The sequence below is a fragment of the Zymoseptoria tritici genome, chromosome 5, assembly GCF_000219625.1.
Source record: "Zymoseptoria tritici IPO323 chromosome 5, whole genome shotgun sequence".
NCBI lineage: Eukaryota > Fungi > Ascomycota > Dothideomycetes > Mycosphaerellales > Mycosphaerellaceae > Zymoseptoria > Zymoseptoria tritici.
The window spans coordinates 1,971,784-1,985,521 of record NC_018214.1 but is presented as its reverse complement, the minus strand read 5'-3'; the positions used below and the strand labels follow the sequence as shown (position 1 = coordinate 1,985,521).

The 13,738-nt window shown below is 54.5% G+C and overlaps 4 protein-coding genes across 4 annotated transcripts; 1 reads left to right on the top strand and 3 right to left on the bottom strand.

Moving 5' to 3' along the window:
- Positions 1–783: 783 nt before the first annotated feature.
- Positions 784–4,567, bottom strand: MYCGRDRAFT_59333 (uncharacterized protein; the record flags this gene model as incomplete). Its single annotated transcript, XM_003852251.1, has 1 exon — positions 784–4,567. One exon carries the CDS (start codon positions 4,490–4,492, stop codon positions 920–922), a length of 3,573 nt encoding a protein of 1,190 aa, XP_003852299.1.
- A 516-nt stretch (positions 4,568–5,083) lies between these two features.
- On the bottom strand, positions 5,084–7,527 carry BRD2403 (RSC complex protein; the record flags this gene model as incomplete). The annotated part of the gene is made up of 3 exons (XM_003852250.1): positions 5,084–6,028; positions 6,080–6,335; positions 6,386–7,527. 3 exons carry the CDS (start codon positions 7,525–7,527, stop codon positions 5,084–5,086), a joined length of 2,343 nt encoding a protein of 780 aa, XP_003852298.1.
- Positions 7,528–8,026: 499 nt separating this feature from the next.
- Positions 8,027–9,206, bottom strand: MYCGRDRAFT_93414 (uncharacterized protein; the record flags this gene model as incomplete). Its single annotated transcript, XM_003852249.1, has 4 exons — positions 8,027–8,080; positions 8,134–8,493; positions 8,552–9,061; positions 9,144–9,206. The coding sequence occupies 4 exons, from the start codon at positions 9,204–9,206 to the stop codon at positions 8,027–8,029; spliced, it is 987 nt and encodes a 328-aa protein (XP_003852297.1).
- Positions 9,207–10,777: 1,571 nt separating this feature from the next.
- MYCGRDRAFT_42143 (uncharacterized protein) lies at positions 10,778–11,494 on the top strand (the record flags this gene model as incomplete). Its single annotated transcript, XM_003852461.1, has 1 exon — positions 10,778–11,494. One exon carries the CDS (start codon positions 10,778–10,780, stop codon positions 11,492–11,494), a length of 717 nt encoding a protein of 238 aa, XP_003852509.1.
- Between the last annotated feature and the right edge of the window lie 2,244 nt (positions 11,495–13,738).

Here is a 13,738-nt window from a genome sequence, read left to right as displayed (position 1 = left end):
GTATCTTGATGGAGCAGCGTTGACGTCTGTGCCGAGGGAGAGCAAAAGCTCAACGAGGTCTGCATGTCCATTCTCGGCGGCAGCCTGCAAAGGAGTCCGTCCAAAGTTGTGTGCGATCACATCATTGACCGTGGCACCATGGTCGATGAGCTTACGAATAATGGAGATACTCCGTCCTTCCGCAGCAGCCTGAAGGGGTGTTCGGCCGCAGTATCGATGCGGAAGAAGATCTACTCTCGCGTGATGTGCCAGCAGTCTGTCGACGACCTCTTCGCGGCCTGCTCCAGCTGCTAAAGTGAGAGCTGTGCGCCCGCCGTTGTTGCCTCCTGGAGCATCAACATTGGCGCCAGCTGCGAGAAGGGCTTCTACAATGACAATAAGTCCTTGGAGCGATGCGGCTTGGAGGGCGGTCTTGCCGTACCAGCCTTTCGGTGGGTCGTTTGGGTTTGTGCCTTGCGCGAGGAGTAAGAGAACTTCTTCGAGGTCGCCTTGGGATGCTGCTATCTGTAGAGGCGTATTGTCTTCTTCATCTTCCTCCTCTTGCTCGTTCATCGTTTCTCGGAGCCAGAAAGGTTTGCATGATGATGGTTTTCGAGATGTAGTCATAGTAGGTCGCAGTCAGATAGCTCCCCACCAAGGTGATCCTTCAGCAGCACTTGCCCTTTACCGGGCAGATCTGCAGCCATTTGAGCATCCGCAACGATCTATGCCTTGAAGAAAGAAGGGGCTTGTTGCATCGTTCTTCTCGTTCGCGACTCCAGCTCGGTCGTACTACGACTAATTACAGATGAAGCAGTTCCGACGACTGCACGCACTTTGCGCCGGATCCATTTGCTCATACACAAGCCCTCCGAAACTCCACCATGCCCAGATCCCATTTTCAGCTATCCTTCCCGACTCTCCATGCATGCTGATCTCCTTAAAGCACAATCATCAACTCCGGCCTCTTCATCTGATCATCATCGACAGCCGGATAGTACGGCACCATGGCATCCGCACTCTGCACGTAAGCATCGTTGTACAGTCTCCAGTACGGCGTGCGCACTCGTCTTGCAGGATGAAAGAGTCCCGCCCAGACGTAGTTCATGGTCGCGCCCGTGCCGACACACAGACGAATGGAGTCGATGGCCTCAATGATGCGATCGATCACGTGAGGGCTGGTCTCGAAGATGTTGGGCCAGAGGAGGTTGAGCAGGTGCATCATGGCGTCTTCGCATCCAAGACCGACCACGCCGAGAGCGACGTGCTTGACGACGCTGGCGGCTGTTTGCCGATGCACTTGGTCACGGTCGATGAGTGCGTCCTCCAAGAGTGGCACAACGGCGTAGACGTAGTCTTTGCCCATCTCGCCGATGTACTCGAAGAGGAAGGAGAGCGCTTTGAGAACACCGTTTTGCACGTTCAGCTCCGGGACGCGGTATTCGTTCATCAGCGCCGGCAGCACAGTGAACGGTGCGCAAGTCTCGGCCACGATGCCGATAGCCACAGCTGTACACACTCTTGACTGACGATCCAAGACGCGGAGGTTGTTGAGCAGGGTTGCCAACACATCTTGAGGTCCGATGGCTTTGGCGATGAAACCGAATGTGTTGTTGGCTGCGCGCCGGATCCCCTTCTTGTGGGCCTTGAGCATGTCGAGAAGCTCGAAACAGATTCTCATCCATTCGCGAGCGTTGACAGATTCCGGTCCACGATCAGCAATGCGTCCCACGAGATCGATGGTGTTCTCTTGCACCTTCTCGTGTCTGTTCTTGAGGATAGGTGTCAGACGTGGGAGCAGATCCTTGATAGGCGGCTGCATCATGCTGATTCCAACGACTGATACAATACTCCTCATGGCTCCAAGGATACTTCCCAGCACATCGGGGTACTCCTCGCCAAGGTATTCGTAGAGCACAGAGCCAAGCTTGCCCAGCAGACCATCCTCGTCGCACTGCTTGAGCACAATCGCAATTCGGGTGATGAGATCCGCAGCTTGCTGGCGCACTGTGGGAGACTTGTTGTTCAGACGCCAAAGGATGGTGCTGACGATTTGTGGCAGGTAGGGCTTGCAGCGAGTTCCGAGAGCCGTGACGACAGTGCCGAATCCGTTGAGCAGTACAATGTCTTCGACGCTTTGTTCTTGGAAGGAGTGCAAGATGCCATCCACGAGACGTTCTTCAAGACGCTCGTTGATGTCTGCAGCCCCCATGGCAGAAATAACCTTCTCGATCGTCTCGACAGTCATCTTGCGGTAGGCTTCGCTCTCGTCCTTGAGGTTGCCAACGATGCGCTCAACGATCTCACCCACGCCGACCTTGTTGCCAAGATCGACCGTGGTTTCGACGACCTGCTTGTAGTTGCGCTTATCGATAGCCATTCTTCGTACCCAGAAGCTCTTGAAAAAACCATCCAGGACGTTCTCTTTCAGGTACGCAGCTGTGACACCACTTCCGCCTGCAGCTTGACTGACGACCTTGAGCACGACCTTCTTCATCTCCTCATCAGGACTTTGGAACTCGCGTAGCAGAATCTCCATGATCTGGCTGGTGTAGTAGTTTGAGTATTCCTCGTCCATCAAAGGGATGAGGTATCCAACAGCTTTGAGGAAACCAGCGAGACCCTTTCCACGTTGCTTACGCGCACCAGTCCAAAGAGGATTGAGAATATCGTCGAAGCTCTCGATACCGAATGGGTTGGAGGCTTCGGCCAATGCGGCGATTGCCAACGCTGTGACTGTGCGGACCTTGGCCTGCTCGTCGTTGAGATTCTCGCCGATGCACTCCACCAAGCCGTTAAGATGAGGAAGCACGGCGCAACCCATGAGAATGGGAATCTGCTGCACGATCTTCACACCAGTGTGTCGCGCTTGCCATGACTTCTTGCTCTTGCAGACAGCTCGCAAGAAAGGCAGAAGAGTCGGGATACCCAAAGCTGACGCAACGACAGCGAATGCTCGAGCTGTGGTGTTCCGCACGTACTCGTCGACGTGATCGATATCTGGTCTCATTGTGCCGATCATGTGGGCAAGTCCGGCGGCCTTAGCCAAGTTTGAGATGATTTCGCGACCTTCGACTCGAGCGTAGTAATCTTGATCAATGAGCAAAGGCTCAATGACGACGAGAATCTTGTGGACATATGGCCGGACCAGGTCGTCCAGCTTGTAGAGAACACGATCGATGACCTTGACGAGCAAATGTCGCTCCTGATCTTCGAGACTCTTCTCCATCAGCAGCGGCAGGATTTGATCGAAGAGAGGCCCGGCGCCAAATGTGCGCGCATTGTCCGTCAATTGACGAAGCGCAGTCTTCCTCATCGGCGGAGTACCGTTCTTGACCTTAAGAAGCAGACGCATGATCTTGCGCTGTTTCAACTCCTCCACACTCAGCTCGTTCTCATCCACACCGTCAACCAGCTTCCCAAAGTAAGCCATATCTTCAGCTTTGAAAAATTGAAGATCTCCCACGCCAGGAATTTCTGAAGGAAGCTGCTTGGCCATCGAGCGCGGGTCGACCGATTGCTGGTTCATGAAGCCTCCACCACGCCGAGTCAGGGTAGGCTTGTAGGTCGAAGGCGGCTGCAAGATTTTGTACCCTTCCTTGGGCAGTATCGCATCCAGCTCTTCGTCCGATTGAAAGGCATTCGGTCCACCAGCATCGGCGCCGAAGCCCGGCGCAACTGGCAATGCAACCTCCGTGGTATCCTCCTCCTCGGCGTCGTCCCCGGTGACTTGATCCCATCGTGATGACTTCTTGCCGCTCTTGGCTTCGGGCTCCGCGGTAGCGTCCCATCGAGATGTCTTCTTGACACCATTCTGCTCGGAGCTCGCCTCTGCAGATGAGTCCCAGCGTGACTTCTTCCGATTCGATGCGCCGTTTGTGCCCTCAGATGTGCCGTTCGCATCACCATTGGTCTTTCCCTCATCGTCCCATCTCCGCTTCTTCCTCTCCGCTGTGGATTTGCCGTTGGCCTTCTCGTCTTCGTCGGAAGAATCGTCCGAGTCCGAGTCCTTGCCCGCACCATTGCCTTCCGTCAACGTAGCCTGATGTTCCACATCCTCCATATCACTGTCGCTGTCGGCCGCAATCTGCTCCTTTTCCTTCTCCTGAATCAGCCTCTTTACGCGCTCCTCTTCCCGCTGCAGCTCTCGCTCTGCCATGACCTCCTTGTATGTCTTCTCTCCATCGCCGTCGAGTCCACGCTTGAAGCGCTGTTTTTGATAATCCGTCTCTCGACTCGCAATCTGTGCCTGCTTCTCTCGACTTTCCAGAATATCGGCCTCCTCAGTCTCGCCATGCGCCCACTCCCCTATTTGGGCAGCGGTCGCTGTGTACTGGCCAACCAATCTTCCACCTTCTCCATCATCCTCCGCGTCCAGCATATCATCGTCCTCATCGTTGACGGCAATTGAGGTATTGTACTTCGATCTGTCGTCATCATCGTAGAGGTCGCGGTCGAAGGCTTTCGTGAGCGACGCCTTATCGGAGTTATTGCGCTGGCTCGACGTGTCCATGAGGTTCTTTTTACCTGAAGAGGCGTTGCGCTCCGCCTGCGCCGCGCGCACTTTGTCGAAGTCGGCTGAGAGTGAATTGTCAGTTTTCGAGCATTCCGTGGTTTCGAGGCAATACATACCGTCAGACATGGCGACCGACTGCGCGCTGGCGCTGCTTTTAGTTAATTGAAGGCGCTGGCTTTGGTATGCATGCAATTGAGATGCTACCTTTGGAAGATGCTCGCACGCACGATGGGTTGAAGGTCTTGTCGAAGCACAGAATTCGTTTGGCGGGCGCCGGGCTTCGAAGTTCCAGCGATGGTGGAATAAGCTTCGCTAGCTCATGTATCACGTGCTTGTTGAAGAAGTCAGACGGGGAGAGTAAGGTACGAGAGGCAGCACTTGAGGAGAGCATTATTCAAATTGCATTGTCGCCAGCGATGGGCTCATTGCTGTGTCGTTACTTTCATACTCTCAATTCAAGTTCCGTCCACCAATCGCCAGCCAGTGAAGAGGCCGCAATACCACTGCCCCTGTGAAACTCAACACTTGAGTCTCTTAGCCGGCAGTTCAACAAAGATACGACAGTCTCGCCATCGCGCCCTCTTGCGCTTATCTCGTCAAGTTGGCAAAAATCGTGACCTTCTCCACGTCAAGTCCTTTGCCATCCCCATCAACCTTCGCGGCAGCAACCTCCACCTCGATCCGATTCACGCCGGATGCCAGGCTCCCCTCGTACATGTGCGTCCGCTTGCCAGAATCTGCGTGAAACTGCGTGTCGCGTTGAGTCAAGCGAGTGCCATTGACGGTGACGAACATCTTGTAAGCGCGACCCATGGAGAGCTCTCGGGATATGGTGGGCGCGATTTGCACGTAGTAGTGCGTTGATGGCAGTGTGATGGTTCTGCTTTGCTGCGAAAGCGATGCATGTGGTGGGACTGCCAGGCTGTATGGCTTCTGTAGCCGCAACTGCGGATGTGTAGAGAGTGTCACCACCGGCAGGAGGCTCTGCGAGATTGGGTATTCGCGGATTGGGGTCGGTGGAAGGGCGGAGGGTGCGGTGAAGTGGAAGCTTGTGACTGGTGGCGCCATGGTAGGTTGGGCTGGATACGGACTTCCACTCATATGCCGTTGTAGTGGAGGCGGCATCATGCCATTGGTATGGCCATTCGGGATCGCTTGAACTGCGGGTGCCATTGTTGCCGCGGGAGACATTGTCGACACTCTCTCGTTCTTGACGGGCGCAGATGCAGGCGGTAAAGCCTGTGCACTGCTCGATGGTCTTGCGTCCTGCATGCCTTGTGATGGTGGTCTGGTAGCTCCGTTGACAGGCGGCGTGGGCTTGGCTTGAGTCTGCTGACCATTCACTCCAGCCTGCACCATTTGACGCTGACGTGCCAATGCCTCATTATCCACACTGACTCCAGGTGTTGGTGAGCTGCGGTGCTGACCGAGGTTAAGGGTGATGCCGGACTTCTTCGGAGCTGCGAGCGTGATGCGCGCAGCAGGCTCCTCGACCTTCGACTTGGCCTCTGCAAGCTGTGCTTTGAAGTATCCCTGCATCGTTGTCAGAGGTCGGAAAATTTGTTCAAGCGTAGCCTGACATACCTCGAATTCGCCCGCCAATTCGTACATCTCGCTTCCATCTAGGTTGTACTCTCTGGCGTTCCGCCAGATGAAGCTGATCTCTTCCTCGAATGCGTCCCATGTTTTGAAGTCCGTGCGCCCAGTGGGCGGTGCGCGACCATGTATACCGCGAGTGCGTTTCTGCACACTCTTCAACGATACTGGATGCCGTATGGTCTTGTAATAGTCTTCCAGCTTGCGCGACGGCAAGGTCACGAAAGGTGTGAAGATCTCGACACTTCACAGAGGTCAGCAGCGCTCAACATGAATCGACATACTCAAACATACCCATCCTCAGCGTGACTGATGAGCTCCGCAACAATCATTTGCTGGGCCTCTTGAAATGTCTTGCCGGTGAAGTCGCGATTGCCTGTATCATCAACATCCGCATCGACCTGGTCCTCGCCCTCTGCCGCGGATGCACTCGGCGCTGCTGAAGACTTCCTTTCCGACGGCGGCTCGGACGCTTTAGGCCCGAGTGATGCTCTTGGCTTGCTGCTGCCGCCTCGACTTCCGGGCTCTGCCTTGACGTTCCCTGCACTGTGCGCTCCACCATTCGTCAAAGTGATCTTCGTCTCAGGTATCGGGGTGCAGAACGATTGGTAGTTTGGATCCAGTGTGTAAGCCGGGTTGTGGATCTTCATGTAATTGTAGACCAGCTTTCGTATCCGTTCCGCGTCTTCGTAGATGTCGCTTTTCGGCATGTTGTATTCCTTTGCGTTTTGAACCATTCGTTTGAGGTCGCTCTCAATCTCGGTGATGGTCGCATATCCGTTGCGCCGTATCTTGTCTTCCACCATGCTGACTGATATAGGCATCTTCGTCTGAACGTAGTAGTCGTGAAAGTCCACTCGATCGGGAAGGTCGATGAAGGCATCTGAGATGGTTCGACCACTGTGTTGCTGGTTAGTTCGTGAGTGACTGTCGGGCAGGCGAGCGATAGCGTACGTCTTGTCTGTGGCATTGTTGATTTGTCCGATCAGCTTCAAGCCGACCTTCTGAACGGTTTCTGCGGATGGTTGCTGCGGTACTGGTGCTGGGTTCGAGTTCTGGAGAGGGAGGCACAAGGTCAGCGAGAATGTTCTGGATGCGAGCTTGCATGTTGCGCTCGCGGTGGTGATCTCGACTTGGCGGCGAATGACGGAGGTGCTTGAGGAGGGTGGGTTGTGTAGATGCCGGCCATGCTCCGTCGCGCGTAGCTCCCTCTTCATCTTCTGTTCACCAACTCTTCTGAACATCCACCACTCCCACCACAACACCGAGAATGCGACCGGGGGCGCGCTCGCGCATCCGTCATTCGGCCATTGGGCATGCGACCGGGCGCAAATTATTGCAATGTGCATGCGACTCACCAGCAACTTGAGCTTCTTCGTCGCGGACCCCGTCGTGGGAGTCTCATCCACGGCCCTGCGTTTTCGGCTGGAGTCCATGTTCGCGCGTTTGATGTGGGGATTGAGGAGGATGCGCGATTCGGGATGCACACGGAGGCCACGATATGTATTTAGATCTTGGCCAGAAAAGAAGGACAATCGGAGACTTTGGCGCGACAATAGATTCACCTACAATACGAGCACATGCTTTCGACTTTCACGTCGCGCGAGGAGGAGAGTGGGTCACGATGCTAGCCCCGGACTTTGTCATGCCTGAGGCATCAAATTTTCGTCCTCAAAAGTCAGGCGCCCAGAAATACATTCAAGTATCAATCAATATTACCCTTCAATTTCGTTTCATGTTTCCGAAGGCCACCTCAAGTTACATCCCAGACCTGTCCACGTCAACGACATGGTCACGACCGAATCACTGGGAAGCAGAGAACATTCTGATGGTCCTCGACACTCGGCGGGGAGATGTCGAAGGAGACCCTTTTCCTTTACATTGATCGTATGCCACGGAGCGATGCATCCTTGTTGGGTTTCTCGTCCTGTCTTATCATTTGCCGCAACGTTGTCCCGATGCGCCACATTCGATGAGCGACGGCGGACTCTAGACGATGTTCTAGTTCTGAAAGGGAGGGCCTGAGTCCTCCTCATCCTCACCTCGTCCTCGCCCTCCTCCTCTTCCTCCTCATCGTCCTCCTTCTCCTCCGCGGCGTCCTGGTCATCGCCATGGCTCTTCTGCTCGCGCTTCATCACCTTGAGCTCGCTCTCCTGAGCCTTGGTGGCAATCCGGGTGTTGACGGCTTCGCGAAAGTCGGCGGACAGTTGACGCGGCAAGAGAGTATCAATACCGATGGAGGGTGTGTTGTTGCGTGACTTGGAGGACTTGGTACCGCCTCCGCCTCTCCCGATGCTGCCACCACGAACAGTAGTCGGCGTGTCCAGATCCATCGAATCACGGCCACGGCGACCCTGCACGCTGCCACCAATCGATGCCTGCGTGACTTTGCGCTTGCTGCCCTGAGCCTCACAATGTCAGCGATCATACATGATGAATGGACGAAGGAGAATGACTTACCTCTGCTGTCTCCTTGGCTTTGTCGCTGACTTTCGCCTCCTTCTCCTCAGCGATCAACATGAGTACCATCTTGAAGAAGAAGCGCTTCTTCTGGGCCACCGTCAAAGTCTGCCACTCTGCATGGTATCGATTCTGCATCTTCTTCTCGATGTGCGCGACCCAATCTTGGACCAACGTTCCATCTCTCACAGTCTTGGTCTCCTTTGACTTGACCTTGTTGCGATTGCCGCTGTCGGAGTAATCGATTGTGAGGACCTTCACCTCCTCCTGCAATTCCTCGCTGAGGGCTTTGACAACTTCATCGTCCTTGTCGGCTGCTGGAGTCTGCTTGGTCGGCTTGGAGGCGTTGATGTCGGCTCCGTCGATATCGAGGGCGGTGGCGACCTGGGAGAGGAGGTTGTGCTGCTTCTTGAACATCTTCATCACCTCCTCGCGGAAGTCCTTGTTCTTCGCAGCTTCCCCGATCATGTGCTTGGCCATGACCTGGTTTTGGGCGTCGAGAATGTCACACTGCAAAAGAAGAGCGTCAGTCACTTCATCCTCAACAACTTGCGCTGCATGTGTCACTCGCCTTGTCTGGATTGCCATAGACGATCTGCGGCCAATTCTGCGATTTCGTGAAGTCGCCTTCACCAAGTGTGACCTCGTCGGCCATCTTGGTAACGGCTGACGGAGCTGTGTGGATTTGTCGAAACCGGGAATGTTTTGACAAGATGCGAAGGGCACACTTTGAAAGCTCAACATAGCAAGGTGATCTTTGACGAAACCACTCGAATCGTTTGTGCATCCAAGGCCCTCTAAATACGCAGATTGCTCTCTTTCATATTGTGTATGTTCGCTCCACACCAAGCTTGTCAAAGTCGTTTAGGAGACGGTCGGCGTGAAAGTGTAATGTACGGGAGATCGTCTCGTTTCGCAAAACAGGCTCCCTCTTCGGTATACGACAGGAAATGATGGCAAAATCAATCTGGCAAGGAATGGATTGAAGCAGTCTTTGGTCATAGTTGTCCGTTCAGCTCCTTGCATAGGCTTGAGGAAGTCTCCATGCAAAATCTGTATATTGCAAGATTTTCCGCTCGCACAAAGTCATGTACTGTTGCCGACTCGTAGTCGGGCACTAACGCCCGCTCGCAACCTCACCGCCGCCCAAAAATGTCCGCTCCTTCCCAAAAACTTCACAACTTCCTAAAAAGGAAATTCTCAAAACCACGAGGCAAAAGGGAAAAAGAAAGGTCTTCGAGAGTGTCTCATCCCAGCGGGATGGACTGTATAGGAATAGCCGAAGGTGGGGCCTAATCTTTAGTCAGATACTGACCTGGAATTGGAGGCACAAGAGAGAAACTCACTCGAACCCACGACCTTGAGGTTGCAGTTGACCGAAGCCATAAGAGCCACACGCTCTACCGATTGAGCCTGGAGGTTGTTAGTTGAGGACATCTCAACCAGTGAAGTTGCAGAAGCTACTCACTACCCCGGCGCTAAGGGACCTGATTGGTTGCCCTGAATATTATCACCTTCGAGACGTAAACGTATATATATCGTATTTTCTCTGGCGGCGCTAACAACCTGCACCGCGTATCAGAGGAAGGAGCGACCCCAAAGTCACCGCATTTGCATCTCTAAGGTAGTTATCTTCGTGACTCACAACGACATTCTAGTTTTGAACCCTAGTAGCCTCACGGGCTGCCGAATTCAGTGGCCTTAGTTGAGCACGAGCTCCTCGGGATAGAACTAATCAAGGACGCGTGCCTCTGAGGCTGAGATCCATGAGCTGGGCAAAGGGGTATCGGTTGAATTGCTGCGGCCTACGATATTGGATGGCCTAAACATACATTTATCAACGTCCTCCGTTGCCTGCCACATCTCGCCTGGACTCCATGCCGGCCCTTCATCATCATGGTGCTGTTCCCTCGCTACGGGTCTGCTCGCAGATTAAGCACCTACCTCGCAATCATCGTCTTCCTCTTCGCCATCCTCTACCTCATCCCCAACAGGAAACTTCTCGCAACTCGACTGAATCAATCCGGCATACAACTCGAATGGCGCATTCAACGCTGGAACTGGATATCCACCTCCGAAGAAATATTCTGCCAATCCGCCCACGAACTTCCACGTACTAAACCTCCAATCCCCAACATGGTCCACTTCGTCATCCTAGCGCGGGAAACCAAACAAGTCGAACTGTCCTACTCCGACTTCCTCGCCATCAAAGCAGTAATCCTACGAATGAACGCTTCCGAAATCAAACTCCACACCACAGCCCTCAACACAGCGAACAAATGGTACCTAACCATCAAACACCACATCACACTCATCCCCATCGACCTTGAAGAATACCGCAGTCCAGACGGCCGCCCCTTTACCTCCATCTGCCTCGCTCACCAGTCCGACATCATCCGCCTCGACATCCTCACTCGAGAAGGCGGAATCTACCTCGATACGGACGTCTTCGCCCTCAGATCCTTCTCAAACCTCCTCACCAATCAGCGAGATGTCCTCATGGGCCACGAAGGCGGAAATCGCTACGGACTCTGTAATGCTGTCACCATCGCTCGTCCCAACAGTCAGTTCATGGAGCTCTGGCATCAGAGTTACAGCACATTCGACAGTGAGCAGTGGAATGAACATTCCGTGCGGATGCCGAAGTTACTGCAAGTACAGCACCCTGACTTGATCTGTCCGCTTTCCCCGACGACATTCTTTTGGCCGACATGGGCGGTGAAGCATGTCGAGTACATGCATGAACCGATCACGGCGGAGGAGAAGGACGAGTTGCGGGAAAACATGGCGACGTTCGGGGGAGCGATGTATGAGAATCAGCTTGCTTTTCATGCGGTCGCGGCGAAGGACTATTTGCCACTACTCACGCCCGAGGTTGTGCAAGAGAAGGACACAAGGTTTAATGTGCTCGTGAGGGAGATTGCTTCGGCTCCACTGCCCTGACGCCAAAGCTTTTGAGCAGTTTGAAGTTCAGCTGACATACGGGATGTGATCATGCTATGGACGTACTGCTGTTGCGGAAACAGACCGCTGTGCAGCACAACATCGGCCACTCGTAGCTCAACATCTCCCGTCTCTTTTCGCAAATTCTACCCGATCCGTGATGGCATTGCGTAAGAGGCTCCTCCTCCGACAAATCTGCTCGCGTGCAGATGTCAGACGTAGTCCACGAACGCCTCCTCCATGGTCGTGGAGCCCTCGCCCTTCCACAAATCGCATGCCCAGGGAACGTCCTGTAGCCGGTCAATGACTGCCTGCAGGGTAATCTCCGTCGAGTAATGGACTGCCAGAGCAAAATCTTGCATTTCCATGTCCCAGACCCGGAAGTCATCGTGCCGCAACTCCACGCTCTCCGTGAGGATGAAGGAGGCTTCGCCGCCGCAGGTGACACAGTGCCAGTGCTCAGCGAGCACACAAAGTTTGATCCAACAATCGCAGCACATCCTGTTGTTGCAGACACACAAGCTCCAGACCTCGCGGTTCTTGGCCCCGCAGGAACCACAGCAAGCAGAGGCTCCGAAGCTCGCGCGTCCTTCCAAGTCTCCACTGCGATCTTTGTTCGTGTCTGCTTCATCGGTGCAATTGCCGCAACCGCTATTGCTTCCCGACTGTGACGCTGACTTCTCCCCAGACTTTAGCATTTGTCCGGCGATCTCGGCGACGAGACGCCCATAGGCACGGTCGTCCGCCGATTTTACCGGTGCCGCTTCTTCCACGGTCTTTCTTTCGATTTCTGCTGAAGGAAGTGGCGACGATGATCTGAGCAGCCCAACGGCGTCTGCATTGATTTCTGGCGTGCGAGACTTTGGTGGACTGAGCTGCAAATTGTCAGTGACTGTAATGCATGTCTCAAGTATACCGAGGCTTACTTCGTGCTTCAGGCATCCGGTCAGTGTTGGAAGCAGTGGAGGCGCATAGCCAGTTGCGACTTTGGCCTCTGGCGATCTCACGAGGATCGAGTCTTTGTCGCGGTCCCACCCACCTCTCCAGTGAGCAGGGGGGTGGCCAATGTCTCCCACGCTGCCAGCAGGGGCCTTTGGAGCGGAAGGAGGGCGACTGGGTTCGACGCCGCCTGTGAGACGGGTTAGACGCTGCGTAGGCGGGCGATAAGAGTCGACTGTAGCAGGGCGATCTCCCGAGGTCGCGGGCAGCGGCCGATACGAGTCGATCCCAGCTAGGCGGTCTATCAGAGCGGAGTTTGGACGATAGGAGTCGAGTGTAACGGAACGTTCTGCGATCATTGGAGAGGGGCGGTAGTGTTCCTTTGAGCCCCCCGAACGAGCTGAGGAAGGCGCTGGTAGACGCTCACGGCTCACCACATCGGTGTTTGCAGCACCCGAGGTCGCGAGCGCTCGACCCGCGTCGATCAGAGAGTCAACACGAGCTCTCTTTGCAGTGTATGCAGCGTCAGAGCCGTCGAGATCATTCGACGACACAGGTCTCTTCAACAACGCTGCTCGTGCTGGGTGCATCGACTTTGCGGCATCGGAAGCACTGGTCGAGATCGGGCGAGGTCTGGCAGTAGGAGGTGGAGCGTGGGCTTGGAGGAGCGCTTGTCTCTGGAGGAGTGCTTGCTTGAGGAAAAAGCCTCTCGGTTGATGGCTGCGCTGCATCTGAAGACAAGCCCACGCTCGCTTCAGCGCTCGCATTGTTTCGAACAGATGCTCATCGACCGCTTCCTGACCGATGTCCTTGTAATGATCTCTGCCGAGCAAAGCGTTGATTTGCCCGACCGTAGAGGAGAATTGTGCGCAAGGCATACAGCCGCATGAGATGATTTCCTGTAGTGTTGGTCAGTCATCCTGGATCTTGTGGATTGAATCGGCACGACGCACCTGCCCACCACTAGAGTCAGACATCTTGTTGTGTGGTGCGGTGTGACGGCGAAATGAAGTGAAGTCGATGAATGAAGCGAAGTTGACGGAGGAAGTGAAGCTGAAAGCGGAAGGCAGCAGCTCAAACGCGGCGGATCAACAAAACAACGGGAGTCGCCAACGGCAAGAACGCGCCCAACGAGAACAGCGCGGAAGTCAAGGCTGACAGCTTGCAGTGAGCATTGCAAAATGAGCGATTGGCACTTACTACTTACAAGGTGACCGGTATCATAACAGAGCCATCTGCCGAAAAACAGTCATACTTTGCTGTGCATCAACTCAAGATACTCATCGACACCAGATGGTACTCACT